The sequence below is a fragment of the Rhineura floridana genome, chromosome 14 (assembly GCF_030035675.1).
Source record: "Rhineura floridana isolate rRhiFlo1 chromosome 14, rRhiFlo1.hap2, whole genome shotgun sequence".
NCBI lineage: Eukaryota > Metazoa > Chordata > Lepidosauria > Squamata > Rhineuridae > Rhineura > Rhineura floridana.
This window is the reverse complement of record NC_084493.1, coordinates 8,526,839-8,550,424: the sequence shown is the minus strand read 5'-3', so window position 1 is coordinate 8,550,424 and position 23,586 is coordinate 8,526,839. Positions and strand designations below refer to the sequence as shown.

At 44.9% G+C, this 23,586-nt stretch overlaps 1 protein-coding gene across 6 annotated transcripts in view; it reads right to left on the bottom strand.

The window, feature by feature from the left end:
- Nucleotides 1-9,896: 9,896 nt before the first annotated feature.
- The window catches only part of GRAMD2A (GRAM domain containing 2A), a 73,219-nt gene continuing 59,529 nt past the window's right edge, over nucleotides 9,897-23,586 (bottom strand). For 4 of the 6 annotated variants that reach the window (XM_061595589.1, XM_061595591.1, XM_061595592.1 and 1 more), the window contains 4 exons: nucleotides 19,996-20,152; nucleotides 18,258-18,357; nucleotides 18,049-18,156; nucleotides 9,897-15,978 (listed from right to left, as the gene is read on the bottom strand). In XM_061595589.1, the coding sequence (XP_061451573.1) occupies nucleotides 15,975-15,978; nucleotides 18,049-18,156; nucleotides 18,258-18,357; nucleotides 19,996-20,152 (369 nt within the window). In that variant the 3' untranslated portion in view covers nucleotides 9,897-15,974. Of the gene's footprint in view, nucleotides 15,979-18,044; nucleotides 18,157-18,257; nucleotides 18,358-19,995; nucleotides 20,153-23,586 lie in introns of those variants that run through there. The other 2 variants (XM_061595590.1, XM_061595595.1) reach the window with 1 other exon arrangement.

The window sequence follows — 23,586 nt, the reverse complement described above, 5'->3', positions numbered from 1 at the left end:
CATGGGGGTGGGAAAGGCATCCTCAGCTGCATATGAAATCCTAGTATTGCTAGGTGGCATAGGATTGCTTCGTTCTGCAACACAGGGCTGTGCTGAAGGAACCTAACCTGTTGCGTAGTGTATCCATATGGGTGATGAAGCCCAAAAGGCTGTATCATTTATTCTTCCTGATAGCCTTCTTTTATTGCTCCTGTTACTGAGCAGGGAATGATGTCTTAGCCACACATCATCATTTTAAATGCTGCACAAGGAAACATATCAAATAACCCTTAACAAGTTGTCCAGCCATTCTAGCGTATGTTGGCACCGTTGGGGCAGAAAAGTGTTAATCATTTTCTCATCACACGTAGGGGGAGGAGGCATGATAACTTTTGTTTTGCTTTGGGGAATTCTTTAGCCCAAAGTAAAGAGAATTGTCACTTCAAAGAAGTTGTGTTCCACTTCATGACTGGGGAGGTATTTTCTTAGCTCCCACAAATAATCACCCCACACAGGCCCTATGTACACAACTTAAAAGAAGTGGGGAAGCAACACTCTAGCCTTAGATCAAGCATCTCTAGGCTCTTTGCAGAGCTGGAAACTTGTTGAAGCTGTGCTGGACTAGAAAAAAAAGCCATTCAAATATAACCCCTTCCATTTGCTTGTTTTGACCCTGACCGCAAAAGAAATGGAGCGTAAACTAGCAGCCTGTCAAAATTGTTGGAAAGCATTAGGGTGACATCCAAAACTGAGTCACAGTGAAAGCAAGGAAAATGGGGTCTCCGAGTTCATTTTTGTACTACAGGGAACGTTCAGAACAAAACAATTGGAGAGGAAGAAAAGTTTAATAAATAGCTGTACAATCCTCCACATGTCTGATTCTTGCTATCATTTCAATTGTTATTGGAGGGATTTATGTGGGGTTGAGGAACTATAGTCAGGAAGAGCTCGCCATATAAGAAAGAAAGCGGCAGAGGGCTGGGGAAGAGAAACTTGCACAAGAAATAGTAAATATGAGTCTGAGCTGTTGGCTTTGACATGGCTGAGAGCCATTCACTTTGCTGCATGACATGGTCCTGAATGTTAGGGAAGATTTTATTTCTTCCAACATCCTCTGTACTACAGAAGAATTTAAAACTTGCAGAGCAATCCTGTGCACGTTCACTCAGCAGTGATTACCACCACATTCAATGGCACTTACTCCCGGGTTCATATGCCTAGGATTGCAGTCTTAATAGATGAAGAATGGCTTAGTACAGTAGCTTCAAGTGAAACTGCTTCTCTTTATACGTGGAGAAAAGCAAACAATTTCAAAATAACCCAGGGCGTCACCAGGTAGAAAGAGAAAGACAAACACTTTTTATAAGACGAGATCTGTTTATATACTGCTTGTCAGATAAACCTCAAATTATGGTGTGATGTGTGGGGTGGGGAGAGGGGGCAATAGCAGTGCATCCAGCTGAGATTGCTGTTTGCAATTCAATTCCTTGCCAGTGGGAACCTTGAATGTTCAGAACATAACCATTCAAACAGATCAGCAATGGAAAAAATGGCTCAGGGAGATTGTGGAAACTCTTTAAGAGCCATTTGAAGGAAAACTGAAAAAGCATCTGTCGCTGATAGTGTAGGCGTGTAACTGGCTCAAGGGCTGTGGCAAAGAGAGGCTGCCCTTGCAAAGACACGGAAGACATGATCCAGGGTTCCTGGATTCAAATAGGAAGCCTGTGTTGCCCTTTCTTCAGCTACCTAATCTGCCTGTGTCCTACAGACAGCCCTGTTTAGATATAGGATAGACTTGGCTAAGTAGTACATTGGGTCCCAACCGATTTACACGCATGCTTTCTAAATAAGTGATTTAATGGGGAAAACAAGTCTTCAAAGAACCAGTAATTTGGAAATACCAGATGGGTATCAACCTAACTACCATTATATGTGGCATGTTCCCTAAATGTGACTGATAAGTAATGCAAGAGACAGCTTCAGTGGGTTTTTTTAAAAATGCTGGCCATTGTGCATCAGAACATGAGAAGAGTCCGGGTAGATCAAGCCAAAGGCCCCTCTAGTCCAGCATCCTGTTCTCACAGTGGCCAACCAGATGCCTGTGGGAAGCCCACAAGGAGCACTTTCTCCTGCAGTTTCCAGCAGCTGGTATTCAGACGCGTTCTGCCTCCAACCATGGAAGAAGAGCATAGCTATTGTGGTTAGTAGCCATTAATAGCCTTAACCTCCATGAATTTGCCTAATCCTCTTTTGAAGCCATCCGGGTTAGTGGCCAGCACTGCCTCTTGTGAGAACAAATTCCGTTGTTTTTACAACATGCTGCATGAAGAAGCACTTTATTTTGTCTCTCCTGAATCTTCCAACATTCATAAAACTGGAATGAGTTAGTTCCCACTAGTTAGGGATGGGGGAGAATTTTGATGCACTTCTCATTTCAAGCCAAATTTATCAAATTTGCACTTTCCAAATCAACTTGAGAACTGAAACACAGCTGTCCTTCAAACTTGGCACACCTAAATTTTTAGAAGCAGTTTGCCAAACAACCAATGTGTTAAAAAATGCGTACATTGAGAGAAAGTGTGCATAAAAATGAATATATGAGCAAACATAACATGCAAAAATGCATTATATTATGAGAAATGGCTTGTGAAAATGTGCACATTAAATCAAAATTGCCTATAGAAATGTGCTTATTAGGAGGAATTCACACTAAAATGCTGGTGAATTTTCAAGAGGATTTTTTAAATTAAAAAAATCACAAATTGCTGGAGAAACGTGGAGAACTGAATCTAAGATTGGAAAAATGAGAAACAGAGGGAACCAAAACGGACAGGTCTTTCCACCCCTACCCACAAGTGATATTTGTTAAACCTTAGAGGGTGTCTTTTCAGGTAGGAAGCTGAAGACAAACCACTTTTTATACAAAGAAACAGATAAAAGTATAGATAAAAGCTAAACGTTTTGCTATTCTCACCATTGTAACAACTTTGCTGTTTGGAGGAGTCAAAATCCCACTTGGCTATCAAGCTGATGTCTTAGTAAACCTTCTGACGGCTTTCTGCTGCCTTTTCATTTATACACTTCTTCCTCTGGGCCGCTGGGGGGTGGGTGGGAATGCCAGCAGGCTTGTCTTGCAAAATATTGTGTTGATTGCCAAGAGATTTTCATCCAGGAAACTGCAGAACAGCTTTCTTCCCCCTTGGCCTATTCCACTTTTAATGAATGGACTGTTAAAGCCTAATCTGCAAACTCTGTAATCTATGCATGGTGCTTTTGATAGCCTTAAATGTTCATAGCACACCAGCGGGGCAAGAAAAACCTGCTGGACAGCTACTGTCGCTAAGGCCAAATGGCTGTTTCTTAGGAAGACCTAACTCCCTGGCACTACATCAGATGGAACCCATTATTTCTCCTCTTTGGGAGCATCTTGTCAGTTGCATTTAGGGCCCCTCCAAATATCCTTTTTATTGGGCATTCATGATGATTTGTGCTCATGATGCTATCGGGGCAGCCATACATGACGCCACTTTCAATACCATTTCTACCTGCAGATGTTTTGGGACGATCACACTGCTTCATTTCCAGTCAGAGCATGTGCCATAACTTCCTGCTGAAATCTCATAACTTTCCATAACACAAATGTTCTGGTTTATTTTTGTCCCACTTTCGTTCCTCTATAGCCCCTCCGGATAGCAATAATGTGGTAGCTTTGGGAAAACATCACAGGACAACTAATAAAGCAGAATAAATCCACCACTGCTGCACTATTACTGAGCCAAGAACATGTTTACAGAATTCACCCAAAAGTAAACACCAGGGTGGATGGCTGCCATAATTAAACATTCATGTGGAGGTGTTTTGTGCATGTGGTAGTTCCAGCGCGTAAAGCCCTTTGTTGGCTCGTAGGATATGGAGAAGGACTACAGTTTAGTGGTCAAGCACACTCTGCATGCGGAAGGCCCCAGATTCAGTCCTTGGCACCTCCAGTGGAAAGGATCAGATGGCAGGAGATGGGGAAGTCCCTGGAATGTCACTGCTAGTCAGAGTAGACAATATTGGGCTAGATGGAGAAAACATCTGACCTATTATAAAGGCAGCTGCCAGTAGTGACTGCTGTTGGGACTTGTGGGGCGGAAAGGAGGGAGCCCATTGGTAGGTGGAGCCACAGCCAATGACAGGCGGTGCCAGCTCATTCTAGGTTTGCCTCCATTCACTGCTGAGTTCTATAAGGGCAACGTTGAGATTACAGAGGAGGAAGAGTCAGGTGATGCCATCCACTGGCCTGGATGCAAGTCAGAAAGCAGGTTGGTAGGGTCTGGCTAAGGGCAAACTGAGGTTGGCAGGGCAGGGCAGGGCCCCATTTGCCCTAATGAATCAACCTCTACTTGCAGCTGCCTCTGTCTCAGTTCTGTGCATATCTCCCCATTTTCCCCTCTGGTAGAGGTGGGAAAGTCATGCAGGCGCTAAAGCACTTCTACAGGCTGCGTAAGCATACAAACCAAACTTCATTATTTCTCTGTGGATGTAAGTTCCTACAGCTGCAGCAGACACAATAGTAAAAAAAGGTGGGATGGCAGGTGACTTGGGATAGGATCACAACCACCAAGTTAAAGGAGGAGGTAGCAAAGAACTGCAAAGGGACGTATCACTTACAGGGCAGGATCCAGAGAAAGTCTGTTGCAAAGGGTGGGAGGGGAAATCAATGGGTAACTGTTTATAGATCTTTCTTATTTCAGCGGCTCTCACCACGTTTGGGCTTTCATTATTCTTTAGTCATGGCAAGGCTACTCGCTGCTGAATGCCTGGGTGAAGTTGGCCATATTTTGTATTGTATCAGGTATGGTCACTGATGTGAAGTTGCATGTAGAAGTTTTCTAGTGAGCTCATGCTGGTTTTATTATTTATTTTTACTATTTGATTTATATCCCGCCTTCCTCCTTAGCAGGAGCCCAGGGCAGCAAACAAAAGCACTAAAAACACCTCAAACGAACCGGCCCGTACTCTACGTTCTACTACAAAGGCCCTCCTCCGGGTTCCGACTCATAGGGAGGCCCGGAGGGTGGTGACAAGATCTAGGGCCTTCTCAGTGGTGGCCCCCGAACTGTGGAATGGTCTTCCCGAGGAGGTGCGCTTGGCGCCAACATTGTTATCCTTTCGGCGCCAAGTTAAAACCTTCCTCTTTTCTGAGGCATACTAATTTAAGTTAATTTAATTTTAAAATCTGTTGTGATTGTTTTTAAATTATTTTATTTTATATGTTTTTGTTGTATTATACTATGTGATTTTATTGTATTTCTTGTGTTCACCGCCCAGAGAGCTATTGCTAGTCGGGCGGTATATAAGTCTAATAAATAATAATAATAATAATAATAATAAAATATCACAAAAACAGATCCCAAAATACTCTAAAGTGAAAACAAAACATCTTTAAAAACATTCCTTTAAAAAAAGCTTGGTATTACCAGTTTTCTTCCTGAGAATTTTAGTGCCTGGGAGTCATCAGAAAGTGGTGAGATACAATGATGTGTAAACCGTAATTTTTAATTTCTTGCTGGAGGATGTCGAGATACTTTCTTAGAATTAATGCTGATTGTCAGCTTTGTAAAATGTGGCTGCACAGGTCTCATTTTATGAAATATTTACATTAAATTATGTTTTATTTTTAATTCAGTGTGTTAAAAAAGGGTTAGGGTACACATTTAAACATCCTGTTATTGTTAAGGTTGGTTTAAATTTTACAGTCCTTGCATAAATAGCTAATAATGAAAGTGCACCTTTCTGACACTGCACAAGCACAGCTCTTTCTGCAGAGGACTACGGTCCTCTCCAAAGGGACATGTTCTCCAATTGCCACCCTAGCAAGCTGTTTTGCTCTACTTTCCTGCATTGTTCATGCTTTAAGATTAATTTAGGTAAACTGGGTATGAGAATGGAAACAACAAAGAAACAGCTTCTAGGCTAGGAGAGGATCGCCTGGCTGCAGGTATGCCCTTCAGGGTATAGTTCTGTTCTTTTGCACACAAGTGGAGGATTTTGCTGCCCTCTTGTGTACATAAGGAGGATAAAACACTTTCTGCATTCAAACATTTAAAGCTGAACACGCCAACAAGGAAAATACCCACTGACAAGGAAACGAATAGATTGCTCTACTTCCAAAGCCTTCCTTTGTAAATGATTATGATGATGTCTTCAGTTTTATATATAAAGTTTTCTGATTTTCCCTTCATTTAGGAAGTACCCTGATATGGTCACAGACAGCAGGAACGTAGAAAGTTGCCTTATACGGAGTCAGACCTTTGGTCCATCTAGCTCAGTATTGTCTTCACTGACTGGCAGCAGCTCTCCAGGACTTCAGGCAGGGATTCTTTCCCAGTCCTTTCCAGAAATGCCAGGGATTGAATCCGGGACCTTCTGCATGCAAAGCAGGTGTTCTACCACTGAGCTACAGTAGGAGGCTGGAGAAAGGGGGGACAGACTCACACTACTGCTGGGGTGGCAAACATTGGTGCTTTGCATCTAACATTAAAGTCAAGCAAAAACAAATCTGTATATAGCAGTATCTTTCTAAGCAAATTAGATGAAAGTGTCCCTGAGGGAAAACCCTCTGAGCAATCCATGCTACTAGATTGGACATAATTCAGGGCACAATCCTATGGTCTCTGGATCTCCATCTGAGGGGGGAGGGAATCCAGCCTCCCAGCAACTGCAGAAATCTCCATGCTTTATCAACATCTGAACTCTGACATCAGCAGAGGCAAAAACAGAATGCACTGGGGGCGGATTGGAGAAAGGCTTGGATCCAAAGCTTTCCCATTTCCATGACTCATCTCCAAGACACAGGGAGATATATGCCAGTGGGGGAGATGGCATATACAGTAATGGGGGGGGGAGCAGAGAAGTGCCCCAAAAGGAAAACAGAAAAATGCCACTCTTCCCACACTTCTGTCATGGGCTTCAATTGTTTCAGATCCTCCACCATTGGTTCTTCCCCAGCCTAGCGAAAGGAGTGTTTTCCCATGTTTCTAAAAACCTGCACAATAATGGATTCAGTTTACAATAACTTGAGATGTGGCTATGGGGATGAGGGCCTTTTCAATGGTAGCACACTGGCTGTGGAATGCTCTCCCAAGAGGCGCTTACCTGGCACCTTATCTGTGCTCTTGTCAGTGCCAGGTGATGGGCCTTTTTATTAGTCTAGGCCTTTTAAAAGAAACCTGTAAATCATTCATTTTATTCTCAGTAGCTGGAGTTTTCATGCAGTGCTAGTCTTCTTCGTCTGCTGGTTTATTATTGTTTGGACAGTACCTTAATGATTTTATTGTTATTTTAAGCTGCCCTGAGACATAGTATTAGTAAGCAGCATATAAAAATTACTATTATTGTCATGACTCACATTTGTTACTGTAATGATTTTAGCTTGTGCTGTTTCTATAATTTAATAATGCTTTTTTATGTTATAGTGCACGGATGATCTATGACCCTCCAGCTGTCGGTGGACTTCAACTCCCATCAGCCCCAGCGAGTGTGGCCAATGGTCAGGAATAATGGGAGCTGGTCCAGCAAGAGCTGCTGGGCCACAAGTTCCCCACACCCGCTGTAGTGGTTCAAAGACCTCAGACCTCATTGCAAGGGCTGGAGCAGACTAAGGGTAGAGACACACTTGTGGTTGGGCTGCTTCAGTGCATCTCCCCCTCCATTTTCTGGAGACACACGGCACTAGTCAAACTCGGCCACCTTTCCCTCCGAAACCTGGGGAAATGTAGCTCCAGTGAGTTTCTCCATGAACTCAGCTTCACACAGAAATCAAAACGGTTTGGTAGATCATCTCGTTGCCCCTCCATAGTGCATCCAATGAAAAAGCTTTGCCATCAGTAGGGCAGAGACAGTGATTGGACCAGTGCTTTGTTGTGGGCGGTTCTTAAATGTCTGAGAACAGCAGCGGGGAAGGAAAGTGTGTCCAGCCATGGGCAAACCCATTTTAAGCTGAACCCACAGAAACGGTCTGGCTGTTTTTGAAGCAGCTAGGGTTCCTGCAGTGTTAGGTTTGCAATTTTCAGACAGTTTGTATTAATAATTTGCCAATATATATTCTCGCCTTGAAATCAACCCTCTCTGCCATTCAGTCTAACAATGCTAAATCTAAACGTACTTTTAACATAACACATGACAGCATAATTAGCGTATGGTGAAAAGAGGAAAAACAGAGAGGGAAAATGGGACAGGAGGAGTGATTAGATCTAGCAATAACTTGAACATGATATGATATAACATGCTTGTTGTTTCTGAAAATCCATCCTAGCCCGTCTGCTGTTCTCACATTTAAATTTTATGTAAGCTTAACCTTACGAAGATGGCCAGAGCTAGAGAGGGCAGATAATCGGATAACCTTTTGCTGTGGAAAAATGGAGTGTTTTCATGTTTTTTTTTAATGCAATATTATTGGAGACTTTATGGTATCTATATCCTGGGTCTACTTATAGAACAGAAATCGATTATCTCTTCTCAAACCCAGTAACTTATTTTTCTATGTAGATCAGACTGACTGTAAGTAAGATTTATAAATAAATGTAATCTAAGTCATAGAAAACAGTTGGTGGAGCCAGATAGTTCATTTAGGTTTGCCCTCAAGGGGTATGTGGTAGTTGGAGGGAGGAGTACTTCAATTAAGAAAATAGCATGGTAGAGAAAGGTTTAAAACCCTTCCCCTCCCTTTTTCGTGGAGATGATAACAACTGAAGCTGGGAGTGGAACAGTCTGCCTACAAAACATCTGCCCTAGCACTGAGCTAGGATTCCCTCACCATATCTACCACCATCATCCCCGCCAAAAAAAACAATTGTATATAGGACATACACCCAACAGCCCCATGGCAAAAACAGCTCTGTTCTGTTTTTCTGCCATAGGAATGTAGGAGGCTGCCTTATACCAGGCCAGGCAATTTGTCCATCTAGTACAGCCTTTCCCAACCAGTGTGCCTCCAGATGTTATTGGACCACAACTCCCATCAGCCTCAGCCAGCATTGCCAATGGTCAGGAAGATGGGAGTTGTGGTCCAACAACATCTGGAGGCACACTGGTTGGGAAAGGCTGACCTAGTATCTACTCTGACTGGCAGCAGCTCTGATGGGTTTCAGGCAGAGATCTTTCTTTGCATCTGCTAACTGATTTTTTCAGCTGCAGATGCCAGGATTGAACTTGGGACTCCTGAGGCATTGCCCATCTGCATTCCTGATCTGAATCAAACCGCACACACCCATCTACACACCCGCCACATGCGACTCTTACCGGCCATGTAAGAACCAGGGAAGATCTTACGTACACATTTCTCTTTTTCACTTCATTTCATTTAGATTACTTTTCTGCTTTTTTAAAAGGATGCCAGTTTTGGTGCTCACAGCTTCCTTTTATATTACTGTTTTACTGTGGCATTTGCCAATGGTGGTGGTAGTAGGTCTTCCAATGCTTCCAAATGAATGCAGATGTAAGGAAGGGCGGTCCATTGAGGCGAAGGAAATAAACAGGAGTGTTTTGTGTATGAAAGCTTTCAAATTAAGATTTAAAAGACCTCGACTCCCCTAGAGACTCTGGGGAGAAAGCTGAAGCCTGAAAAATGACAAGGGATTGTATCCAGCTAAATTGTAGACCTGCTGAAATTAATGGGCCCCAGTTAGCCATGCCCATTATTCCTAATGGGTAGGTCTGCACTGACTCACACTGGATACAATTCAATGCTACCATCTCACTCTATCAAAATTTTAACAAGGCATCCCCCAAAGAGCAAGAACACAGATAGTGATTTGTCTGGAAAGGAGCATTAAAAATGGCAACTGTCCCTGGTAGTAGTAGTAGTAGTAATAATACAACAACAACAATAATGATAAGATTTATCAGGGAGGGAGCATTAAAATCAGCAACTATCCCTATTTATTATTATTATGTTATTATTATTATTTGTTTTCCTTGCAAAGCAATCCAAAGCATCTTACAATAACAAATAGTAACAAAGTTCCAACTTTGCCTACCTCACACCTGAAGCATTGATGCCATCACTTTCCAGAATCCTGTTGAATCACCCTTAGGTCTTGAAGGCAAGCCGCGGGTGCAAATTAGGATGTACATCATGGCACATAAGACTGTGTCATCCAAGCCCAGGCTTATCATCCTGAGCACGCAGCGTGACTGGATGGAAGCAGGGCCAATAGAACACAGATTCTAGCATTAAACTATGTTGATTTTTTCATGACAGATGCTATTGGAGGTCGCTGATTCAAAGGGTCGCCATAAATTGTAATCGACTTGAAGGCACATAACAACAACAAATGGCAAGAGAGTGCACTCTATTCCACTGGGAGCGCCTGGTAGCTCAGACCAGTCACCTGCATGGCAGGGACAGTGCTGGTTTGCAAGCATTTTTAGAAAACAAACAACAGGCACTTTTCCGACCCGCAAGCCTAGGGGCTGCTGCTTCTCCCATCGCTCAGGCTCCACTGTACGAGACAGGACATAGCTGGAGGAAGCAAGAGACCCTTCTGGACCCATCATGACAAATGCTGAAACACCTGTTGCTGCTGAAAGAGCTGAAACACCTGTTGCTGCTAAAAGAGCCATGCATTTAAGCCAGAGGTAGCCAACACCTCAATATCATTATCCTTCTGGAAAGCATTAACACAGATCATGCTAAAGAAGCAACACTCCTTGCAAAAATACCCCAGCAGCACGCAGTGCAAGAGACAGAGGTATGAGGACCCCGTGTCAAGCTTGCATTGCTGCAAAAGCTAGAAAGACTGACATGACTGGGGATTGCATTCATTCTGCCCTAGCCCATTGTACAAAATAGTTTGTCCAAGCCTCCACTCCACCCAAACCTAGAACTAGAAGAGAACTTGTAGTAACCGCTGGGCACAAAGCCCATTCTAGCATAGCTGGTCAGTGACGGCTCTGCCTGAATGGGAATGTGGCACATGTAAAAGAGGATTTACAAAATACTAATGGCCTGCTGTTGCTCCTGCCTTCGGGTAGCAAAATTTCCTGGCTAGTCCCCACTAGAGTCTTAACGCTTCAGATCTCAACAGCTGAAGTGTAAACTCCTGAACTCCCAACAGTTGTGTGATCAAGCAGCTAAACTGAATTAGTTGTATTCACACATGCTTGTGAAACCAACACATACCTCTGTCTTTTTTTCCCCTGCTTTGCAGAAGCAGTCCCTTTATTGCAGCTCTGCAACTGGTGTTTAAAATCAGGAGTCCATAACTACAGCCCAATTCTCCACTGTTGCCGTCCAGATGTGGTTGGAAGTACACTTCCCTCAGCCCCAGCCACCATGGTGAACAGTCAGAATAATGACAGCTGTAGTCCAACAAAACTGGAGAGCTGCAGTTTCCACCTTCCAGCTCTAATGTGACCAATTGGATGGCAGTTCTTTTCTTGAAGTTTCTCTATAGAGTCAATTCAGATAATTTAACCTTTATGCCATTTTTCAGCTTCACTAATGGGGGATTTAGGTTAGTGCCCTGATGGCTATCTGTAGACTAGCCATGTTGGGATTGCAACTGCATGAGTAAGTCAATCAACAGTAGACGCTGGTTCAGTGTAAGATAAATCTGTGTGTGTGTCTTTATGATCAAATCAGAAATGAGGGCTGTGATGGTGTGGGCAAATTAGAGTCTCAGCATGCAGTCAGGCAGATTTTGCCAGACATCTGCAGCGCCTTGTTCTGTGTGATTGGATAGTACAGAGGAATACCCTATTCCCTTACAGGGTCAAATCAGACATAGCAGGCAGGCAGGCAGGCACTTCCAGACTGTCACAATGTTGTGGGTCGGATTCAATCACATACTGTCAAATTCAGGCTGTGCAGCTAAAGTGTATTTGGCAATTGTGTGCAACATACCTGCTTCCAAAAACAAAATACCTTTTGCTGTAAGGAAAGCTAATGGAAAATGCACAGGAAAGTGTGGAATAACAAATGCTTGACACAACGTTGTGCACACACTCAGAACACTTGCTTAATAAACTGCTGATGTGTTATCTCCCCACAAAATTTATGCAAACAAATCAGGATGAATGCTCAGTAAACAGGTCCTCTGCAATGGGAAGGGACTTGTGTGACTTTACAGACTTTTTTAAAGCAGGAAAAGTTGCTGTTTCCAGAAGGGTCAGAGAAAGGTAGGTGTGTGTGTGTGTGCGTGCGTGCACATTTATGTGCTTAACCCTTTCACTGCATTATCATAGGCACAGGTTACTTATGGGACAACAAAGCAAGAAAATAATGAGTTTGTAGGATATTTCTGCTATTTTCCTGAACGGTCTGTACTTTTAAAAAAGAAGAAAAGGAAAAATAAGAATCACTGCTTACATGGAGTAACACTAATGATAATACTTAGTATTTATAGAGCGCTTCACAGTGTTCAAAGCGCTTTACATTATCTTGAAAATCCTTACAACATCCCTGTAAGGTAGGCTAGTGCTTTTATTCCCGAAATTCGAGTCGTGAAGAGGCTCCCAAGCCTGAGAGACAGACAGCAGCTCACCAAAGGCCAACCAGCAAAACTCAGCTGAGATGTGAACTGGGGGCATCCGGCTCATAGCTGATGTTCTGAACCGTTCTTGCTCAAACGCAGACTTGTGGGGATCAACAGAAAATGCAGCAATGGATCACCTTGGCATAAATCTCTTGGCACTTCTTGGACCTGCTTGCCTTCCCCGCCAGGCCCTACTCCCAAGGGCCCCACAGCCAAGACAACTCAAGGGTAAACAAAAGGACCTTGTCTTAGCAGCGCTTTCCAAAAAATAAACAAAATATCAGCACAAATATTACATTTACCTCCTATAAGATGGGAGATCTGATTAAAAAGACATTAACACCTGAGACGTTATTGCTAAGAAAGATGCCCAGCTGGCTGTCCAGCAGCCCAGTGAACCTGTGGCATGGGAGCTGGGGGAGGAGGAAAGGAGAACACAGGTGTTGGGGTGTGCTTCTTCAGGAGGAGACACAACTGCCAGACCCGCTTGGCCTGAGCCATCAACTCGCTGCTCATTCAAACAGTCCTGGAGTTGAGGGGTGGCACCAGGGACAAAGAGGTGCTTTTTGTGTGATGGTACTCACCAGCAGAGCACACCATCTCCTCTCTTGTTGTCTTTGCTGCCCATGGCAGCCACTGTTTTACTGGCACCCACAGAACTTTCTCAAGATATGATTACCGGCACCTCATTTTTTCCCTCTAAATACAGCCAAAAAAGCACTGGGCGGCACCCTTAGGCAGCTGCAGGGGCTCAGCAGAGATGACCACTGAGTACTGGCTGGCTGCATCTGAAGGCTGCCATTTCCCTCAGAGACACACAATGCTTCCAACAGTTGTCACTCCCAGGGCATTGTGGAAAATTTCAGAGTCTTCCAGAGCCAGCCGCTCTGCAGCCACCATTGATCCAAGCACTGCTGCCGCCAGGTAAATCCACTATTAGACTCCCCTCACAGGTCGGTACCCTGCACCCCCCCCCCCAATGTAGCAAGGGGGCCTTCCAGAACGCAGCCCCTTCAAACCTGGAGCTGTCCCTACATATAAGAATGAATTCCTTTCCTGCAATATTTTTTTCAAACTGAGTGTTGAGGAGCCCTGGCATTTCTCAGATGTTCCCTCAGCGATAAGGCCAGGAATGGCACACACGCTTTCCTGGAAGGCAGCCCGCCCACCACTGTGGCCCTTTCCTTGCAAGATGCAAGGTGTCATTCCAAGACCTGCAAATGCTGGCCAAGACATTTTGCTGTCTGAAGCGGAGCACCAAACAACAGACCAACACTTCACGCTGCTGCTATCTATCTCCCTAGATCCTGCCGCCCAAAGCAGGTGTCACCTTGTGTGGTCAAGGCAGCCCCGAGACCAGGACACTGCATGTGAGCTGCCCACACACCCAGGAATGTGCTCTGGTATCTTTATATGTGACACTCAAGAGGTACTCTGGAAGACGTGAAGAGACTTTCCTGGCTGACCGGACCGACGAAAGGGTTGCCTGAAAGTAGGAAGTTTGAAAACCAACATGCTTAACCCCAACAGAATCCCAGATCCCATCATGCCCCCCCCCCAAACAGGCTCCTTTCCTCCAACAACAGACCATTCCCAAACTGGCATACAAGAGAGCAGGCAGCGCCACAGTGATGCTCGGTGTACACATTCACATGCCTTAGTCCATGGAGGAATCTGATGATGAACTCAATTTCTTCAGCGTGGCTCTCGTGGGATGGATCTTACTCTTAACAGAATGAACTGTCACTGGGATCCACAAGCTGGGAGAGCGCTGTTGCTCTTGAGGCTTGCTTGCTTGATGCCTTCTTGCCGGCCGCTGTGAGAACGGGATGCTGGATTACGATAGGCCTTTGGCCTGATCCTGCAGGGCACTTCCTGCATCCTTAATCTCCCCATGGAGGTTCTTCCTCACCGATTCTGCCTTGGGTCAGCTCTCCCAACTTGTCCGTGAACAGTAGCATTGATGGAAGCCACAACACACGCCAAACCCCTCTTCCCTCCCATCAGTCATCCACGCAAGGCTTCCGCTCCTGGGGATGCGGTCGATTGGCTCTGTACCCTCTCTTCAAGGGCTTGTTCAGAGTGGCGTTGTGTCATGCCGCAGAATGACAGATGGGGCAAAGTTGTGGCTTGCCTACATCCTCGGCTACAAGCAAGGAGTGCTAGCCCATCCACAAGGCATCAGGAACCGCCCTTGGGACAAAGAAATGCAGCAAGTGGTTTGCCTCACCGCCCCCCGACCCGGCTTTGCTTTCCCACATCACTGCCAAGCTGCAAAGACTTCAGGTGAACTGGGACAGACCCATCTGAAGCACTTCAAGGGCTAAGCACACACCAGTCAAGTCATATTTATTCTCACACTCTCCTCTTCACAAGGGTATGAGAAGGTGCTGCAGCCTCAGGGAGCACATCTCTAGCCAGGGCCGGTCCATGAAAGCTCAGGGCCTGCCTGGCAGTTCAAGAGGATCCCCGTGCTGAATGTTGCTATAGCAACTACTGTAATTTTGCAGGCGTGCAAGAATCATTCTAACAGCATTCCTCCTGGATAACAGGGATCCTGTTAGTGCAAGAAGGTTGGTCCTAATGGAGATTATTTTGTTGCTCTGGGGAAGGGACAGAGCCAAGCTGGCACCTCGTCCTTAGCAAAATATTCCAGCGGTTTTCACCGTAGCAAAAACCCAAGACCTCCTCTGTCCTGTTCCCCTCACTAAGGGCAAGAAAGCAGCAAGAACCGGCAACAGTTTAAACTCAGTCCTCCTAGAAGAGAACCCAGCTACTTTTCTGGAACTTGCTAGGATCCCTTTGGATACGACAAGCCGGTGTAGTTTCCTGGTGATAACAGTCAGCCCTTCTGGAGCAGAGCCACAGGGAAGACAATGCAGTTTTGAAATACAAAAGGGGGCCATCAGAAGAAGGCCCTGTAAGCTCCCAAATTGTCTTGGAGCTCTAGACAGCACATTACTCAATGTCCTCAGTGGCTGAAGAGGCCTTGCAGGATACGGCTAGAGCCACTGGAAAGGGACTATTGCATTTCCACCTCTTGGCCGTCATCACGAGCACCACTGCTGTCTGGAAGAAGCTGCTGCAGAGTGTACAGCAGGGGTAGCCAACATGGTGGCCTCCAGATGTTGTTGGCCTCCATCTCCCATCAGCCCCAGTGAGCATGGCCAATGGTCAGGCATGATGGGAGTTGTAGTCCAGCAACATCTGGAGGCTGCCACATTGACTACCATTGGTCTACAGAACATATAGCAGGCTCAGCATTCGCAATGTGGTCGCTGATGGGAAGGAAGCACTTCTAGATTTCACCACTGGAAACTTTGGTCCAGGAATAGCACAGAGTGAGACCAAGGGATCTATTTGCCCTGGCTTCACTCCAGTCATGCTAACTACTTGGACACAGCATGGATGTATGTTCAAAGATGCTGTTTTCTCCATCATTGTTTCTCTTGAGAGTAACATACCACACATCAGTCACCTGTCAGAAAACAAAGAGGTCATTGTTAGCAGGTTCTGAGCTAGTCATGTAGGAAACCTGACTTCCCCACAAATGTGTGTCTGGGACAAGAGTGCTTCTTCCCATTTAATATCCCTATGTTTATTTATTAAATCTGTACCCCATCCTTCCTTCCAAAGGAATCTCTAGCGTAGTATCTGTTTGCATGTGTCTAGGGCCGACCCTAATATTAGGCAGTGATGTGGCTGCCTCATGAAGCTGATTTTTGGCACTGTGAAAAGGCAGTAAATTGTTCGTTATTTAATGTATTGCTGATGTATTTTCACTGCTGTGAAGCGGGAGAGGTGCTTATGGTATTTATGTATTTAAAATTATTTGTATGCCACCTTCCATTTCAAAGAAAAACCAAGGCAGTTTATAAGACAATAAGTCGACCATGACACATAACAGGTGCCACCTTGACTGGCCTTGAGGACTTTGCACTTTAACATGGGGGGGAGGTAAATGCCACCATTTGCTGCTCCACCTGAAGCAGAAAAATGTTTTGGGCCAGCTCTGCTTGGGTGCATGTGCTTTGTAAGAACAAAAAAATGTAAGGATTAATTACTCAAGCCAAAGGACATTTTAAGGCAGGTGTGGACAACCAATGGCCCTCCAGACATTGCTGAACTACAACTCCCATCAGCCCCAGCAAGCATGGCCAATGGCCAGGGATGACAGGAGTTGTCATTCAGCAACATCTGGAGGGCCAAAGGTTCCCCACACCTGTTTTAAAGCAATTACTCTCGTATGTTGAGGGAAACTAAAGATCACTTTGGGGGGGGGGGGGTTAGAGAGGGAAATTCCAGCAATCATCATCTAAATATAACCCAGTCTTTCTCCATGCCTTACATCAGTGTTCTCATTTCAGGGAATAACATATCACCCACTTCCCAGTCCATAAAAGGAAACCAGTCCTAATTCAGAATTACCCTTTGGAGGGGGGGAAATCAAGTAAAAATTCAGAGCTGTGCACCATTTTTTCCAGCTAGGAACTGGGATCTTCTAACCGCAGAACTGAGATTTTTAGCCCCAGATGCAATCTGCAGGAGAATTTCTCCTGAAGGTTCCAAAGAGATCATAAGCCCACTCCACAGTAACGTGGAGCAGGGCTTTGAGTGTGGCTGCCCCTGTTCGGTGGGACAGCGTTCCTGTCAAGATAGGACAGGTGCCTTCTATCTACACTTTCCGGAAACCAGAGCTTGGAACAGTTACTTTTTTAAACTACAACTCCCATCAGCCCCAGCCAGCATGGTCACTGGATTGGGCTGATGGGAGTTGTAGTTCAAAAAAGTAACTTTTCCAAGCTCTGCCGGAAACAACTGAAGACCTTTATTGATCTGACCAGCTTTCCTCTGCTGGATGAATAGGTTTCTGCTAGAGGTGTTTTATTGTATTTCAATTCATTTGCTGCTATTTTCTGTTTTTTGGTACGTTGTGTACATTGCCTTGAGGCATATTTGTGAAAGGTGACGTAGTTGTATTAAAGTAGTAGCAGTAACACCTTTTTGTAAAAAAAAAAGATGTTTTTAAAGACATTTTGTTTTAATATGTTTTTAAGGATGTTTTGTTGTAATATATTTTAAAGTCTGTTTTTATGATGTGTTAAGAGTGTTTTTAGTGCTTTTGTTTGCCGCCCTGGGCTCCTACTGGGAGGAAGGGTGGGTACTGGCCATGGGCCATGCTTTTCTGCTACCAAAAGCCAATGTCAGGTGGCCATAAAAAGGAAGAAAGGGAGGAAGAAAGCTTGAGACCACTCCAGCGAGGTGCACTTCTTGCTTAACTAGGCCTTTGCTTATGGCAGGGATGGGGAACTTGGAGCTCTCCAGATCTTGTCGGACTTCATCTCCCATCATCCCTGACCACTGGCCATACTGGCGGGGGGTAAAGGGAGTTGTAGTCCAACAGCATCTGGTATCCCCCATCCTCCCTTTAGGAGGTGAACAAGGGCACCTTTCATATCGGCATGATGAGAGCAACAGGTCCTCATCTTTCAGGTGCTGCAAAGGGGTCTCTGAGCAGTCATGAATTTGATTCCAGAACATTCCCTACCTTCGAGGCACACGGGAGAGATAGTCCCGATTCAAGGAACAGAGCTGCTGCTCCAGGCGGAAGATGCGAAAAGCCAAGTAGGAGGAGGAGACCACCAGGAGGCAGATCCTGACAGCAGAAATGGACAAAAAATATATATGTAGGGACAGTTTAGATCTGATTCAGAGAACCAAAACACAAATACTGAAGAAAAATGCCTCCCGACTCACAAGACAATGAAGATTTTCAGCAGCTGATAATCAGATGGCCTCAGCTCTGCCTTGTAGCTCTGCTCCACCTCTAACTCCTCTTCAGTGTTTATTGCACTTTCTGGAACAACAGCAGAAGGCACCGGATGTTCAAATATCAAGCGATATATGCTAACGTAGTGAAGGGGTTAGAGTGTTGGATGTTGACCTGGGAGACCAGGGTTCAAATCCCTGCTTGGCTATGAAGCTCACTGGGTGACCTTGGGCCAGTCACTGCCTCTCAGCCTAATCTACCCACAGGGTTGTTGTGAGGTTAAAATGGGGCAGGGGGAAGGAGAACTATGTACATCACCTTGAGCTCCTTGGAGGAAAAGTGGGATATAAATGCAATAATAAATGGATAAATAAACAGATCTCCAGTTAGAGTTGGGAGAGACCCCTGCCTGAAACTCTGGAGAGCTGCTGCCAGTCAGTGTAGACAATACTGAGCTTGATGGACTAATGGTCTGACTCAGTATAAGGCAACTTCCTACATTCCTATACTTGTTCATACAGCAGCAACCCACTATCCTAAAAACAAAGGATTGTATTCAATTAAGTCCTATTCGGAGGAGACCCACCGAAACGGACCTGTTAGCCATGTCTATTAACTTCAATGGGTCTACCCTAAGGAGGGCTAGCACAGAATGCCACCCAATGTTCTAGAAAAGAATTTTGGGAAAGAAACAGTGTTTATTTCTGGTTGCTGATGGGATGGAGGATCTCTCCTCCTGCCCAGGGGAGTGCTGAAGTCTGACGCTCAGTGGGAAAGGACAACATGGATCTCCCAAGTCTGAACAAAGAGTGCAAACATCTGTGCACGGCCGACACACGGATGCTTCCAGGAGCAACGTGACAGGGTGACTGGCATGGCAGAGATTATGTGGGGTGATTGGGATGTGATTTGTTGTCCTTGGAACAGCTGAAGAGCCTGTGCTGCCACCTGGGGGAGACTTAAACCTCTTACTTTGTGAGAGCAGGGTCCCTATGTCTCCAGCATCCTGTGAGCCAATCAGCCTGATGGGGAGCATGTTAGCAACTGAGAAGAGCCTTCTAAAATGCTTCCTTGTCCCTTCCTGCTGAATGGAGCCAGTCAGAGTGAAAGGAGGTGGCTCAGCCACTGAGAAGATTCTTCTCAGTAGCTAACACTCTCCCCTTCCATGCTGATTGGATCCTAGGGATGTTTGTTGTGGGAGAAGGCACTAACAAGGATCTCATTCACAACCCAGCGCAAAAAAGAAGAAGGGGAGGGGGCGTGGCGATGACTAACATGAAGGGACCCTGCACTTCTGAATTTGCCACCACACGGCTGCACATAGCAGTTTCCTAGCCTCCTGCTCCCCCTCTAGGATGCACACCTTAATGTGGTGAGGGGGGTTGAGAGTGTCGAAGAAGCTGAGAGCAATGCGGTCAGTAGTCTAGACCAAGAGGCTAGACTCCTAGCAGGGGCACCCATGGCGGAATGGTCAAAGCTGAGACACCAGACTAAAATGCATCCAAACTTAGAAGAAGGCAATGGTAAGCCACCTCCGAATACCTCTTACCATCAAAACCCTATGAACAGACTATCCAAAATGCAACACGAGACTTACAAGATCTGAACAGGGTGGTTTATAACAGATGCTGTTGGAGGTCGCTGATTCATAGGGTTGCCATAAGTTGTAATCGACCTGAAGGCACATAACAACAACAACAACAAAGCCTCCTGCTGCCCCCATACCTGATACTAGAGGCTCCTCCGAGTTGCAAGAGCTCTCCTTTGTACTGAGGCTGCTGATTGATGCCCGATGGATGCACTGGAAGCCTGCATCTGGGAGAGACAGTGACAGCGATGGCGTGGACCCCTTCCTCCACTTCACTTCCGGGACAATCACCTCCTGTGGAAGACAAAGAATGCACGTTTGCTTGGCTGCGGAAAAGGTGCCATGATCTTTCACTGGGGCATCAGGCTACATGCATAACTAATGGCCGGAAGGTCATCAGTAAAGCCAGGCTAGGTAGGTGTAGGTGTGTACCAGCCAGTGCAGTATAGTGGTTACACTGAGCGTTGCAGATAGAAAGTGGTGGGCATCCAATTCGATATGTAGAAAAAGGGGGTCAAAGACCAGAATGCTGAAGTATTTTACAGAAAACTGGTTTTATTGCGAGATTTTTTTCAAAAAAGCCCAAACTGGTTTTATTGCAGAATATTTTTCAAAGGTGAAATTTGGTCCTGCATGGCACTGATAACAATCCTCTTATACAAATATAAGAGGATTGTTATCAGTGCAATACAGGACCAAAATTGCTTGGTTAGCCATTGAAAAAGTTTATTATCCCCTGATGAAGGCCTGTGATTACAGGCTGAAACGCGTTGAGCTTCTTTGAAAAATATTCTGCAATAAAACCAGTTTGGGCTTTTCTGAAAAAAATCTCACAATAAAACCAGTTTTCTATAAAATACTTCAGCATTCTGGTCTTTGACCCCCTTTTCTACACTGAGCATTGGACTACAACCTGTGAGACCAGGGTTCAAATCTCCACTCAGCCATGAAGCTCACTATGGTCCGCAAGCTTCATTCAGGTGGTCTGCAACAAGTCCACTTTAAATCTTTAATATTGATTTTCTGTTGTATTTTATTGCTTCTTTTATTTTTTTCTTATATTGTGTTTTATTGTATTACAATTTGAGTCCTATGGAATGCAAGTTGTAAAATAGTAAAATGCAATATATAAGGAAGAATAGAAGCAATAAAAAGGCAATTAAAAATCACACAGCATCTGGCACAGCACATTACAATTGCTACAACAGGCAGGAAAAAATCATGACGCAGCCTGCCCTCAGCAATTTTCAAGTGGTCTGCGGGGAAAAATAGTTTGGGAAGTACTGATTTAGAACAAACTCAGACAAGGATTAGGTGTGGGAAAAGCCCACCAGCAATCTACCTCCTTAGCTGCCTCAGGGTCTGATCTCTAGAGGTATATGTAAGAACTGGACTGGAACTACTCCAGACCCTGGGGAACTGAAACACGCATTAAAAAATGGGCTGTACTCCCCAACATTACAGTGGATACCCAGCCTCGGTTCTTTCCTCCCACTGCAACACTGCCCCCTGCTGGCCAGTGTCAGCCCTGAACTTTGTCCCCTTGTCCCAGGGCGGAGCCATAGCTCAATGGTAGTGCACATGCTTTCCATGCAGAAGGTCCCAAGTTCAAACCCTGGCATCTCCAATTAAAAAAGGATCAGGCCATAGGTGAGGGGAGAGACTTCCCCTGCCTGAGATCTTGGAGAGGCCATTGCCAATCGGGGTAGACGGACGAACAGACTGACCTGATATAAAGCAGCTTCCTATGTTAAGAGGGTGAGGAGGAAAGGCAGTAGAGAGAGAGAGAGAGAGAGAAAGAGAGATGTACTTTGAAACAAAGTGGAACAGCCAAAGACAGAGGCCTGGCTTAATAGTGCTGATGATCTCTTAAGAATGGTTAAGAAACTGGGAGTAATCCACAGGCTCACATGCTTCCTGACCCTCCCTTTCCTTCCCAGTGTTAACCATGGTTTTGCTTTCTGCATGCACTGATCCAAACCATGGTTAACATAAGTCACGTTCCATCAGACTCATGGTTTTGCAAAGCCACTTCAACCCACATTTCTGTCAGCCATGGATTGCACTGTATTTCATTTGCTCTTCTTGGAAATCACAGAGTGATTTACTCAATAAAAGGGAAAAAATGCAACACCAAACAAATTTAAACAATTTAAACACCTAAAGCCTACGCCATATATATTTAGCACAACCTGCGTGCAAGGAGGAGTCCAAGCAGTGGTTTATGTCAGTGCACATTTAATGTAAAACCAAAGTTAAAAACTGGGAAGGCCACACCATAGATTTGTATAACGGCATTATGATACTGGCAGTTTTATTTTCAATCCTTTTCCTAACTCTCTGTGGAATTTGAATTTTTCACAACTGCCACACATTGGCTCAACAACTTCATCGAGCTATCCACTACAAGCCCAAGGTGCCTTTCTTGGTTAGACACTGCCAGTTCAAACTCCATTAGCCTATATGTGATATTAGGATGTTTTTGCCCCAATGTGCATCATTTTACATTTGCTTACATTGAACCACATTTGCCATTTTATTGCTCATTCCCCCAGTTTGGAGAGATCCTTTTGGAGCTCCTTTATTTTAACCACCCTGAACAATTTGACATCATTAGTGAACTTGGCTACCTCACTGCTCACCTCATGAACAAGTTAAAAAGCACGGGTCTTGATACCAGTCCTTTCATTTATTCCTACCCTTCCTGTTCCTTAACTGCTAAGCTTATTCAGGAGTCCTTGGTGAGGAACTTTATTAAAAGATTTTTAAAACTCTAGGCGCACAACAATCACCTCTATATTCTTGTTGATACTCTCAAAGAACTCTACAAGGTCAGTGAGACAGGACTTATCCTTGTGGAAACTATGCTTCAGCAGGACATGTGCTTCTATATCGCTATCTCAGAGCTTGGAAAAGTTACTTTTTTAAACTACAGCTCCCATCAGCCCCAGCCAGCATGGCCACTGTATTGGGCTGATGGGAGTTGTAGTTCAAAAAAAGTAACTTTTCCAAGCTCTGCGCTATCTTTAAAAATGCTTTCCACTCGCTTTCCCAGGACAGACGTTAAGCTAACTGGCCCTTAATTTCCCAGATCCACTTTTAAAAACAGATGTTACATTGGCCACTTTTCATTCCCCAGATCCTGTGAGAAGGAAGGCTGGGTTTAGCAGGGAGTTGCACACAGAGACTGTTTAGAGCAGGGATGATGAACCTGTGATACTCCAGATGCCAATGGAATGCAAGGCCCACCATCCCTAACCACTGGCCATTCCGAACAGGGATGATGGGAAGTGGAATCCAACAACATCTGGAGGGCCACAGGTTCCCCATCCCTGTTCTAAAGGGTCTGTCTGGGTTTTATTTGCAATCCACCTCAGAAACTTTCCAGTGATAAAAAGACGGTTGTGGGCAACTGTGCACATCACTGTGTCTTGATTTTCTTTCAGAAACCTGGGTCTTACCGGACTTCCGGGAAGGGTAACTTCGCTTGTGCCTGCTTTTGAGACGGGCTCCCGCCTCAAAAGAAGCTTATTCAGATATAAATCAGTCAGAACATTTTTTTTTTGACTGATGAAATTTCTCCCGGGCAGGGAGAAACGTAGAGATCAACCTCAAAAGCCTGTTTTTGTTGGGAGGACTGGATTTCATTAATTTATGAGAAAAGATCCAGCCAGCAATGCCGGACGGACTTCCGAACAAGCTCTATCTGATTAATGCGATACGTTTAT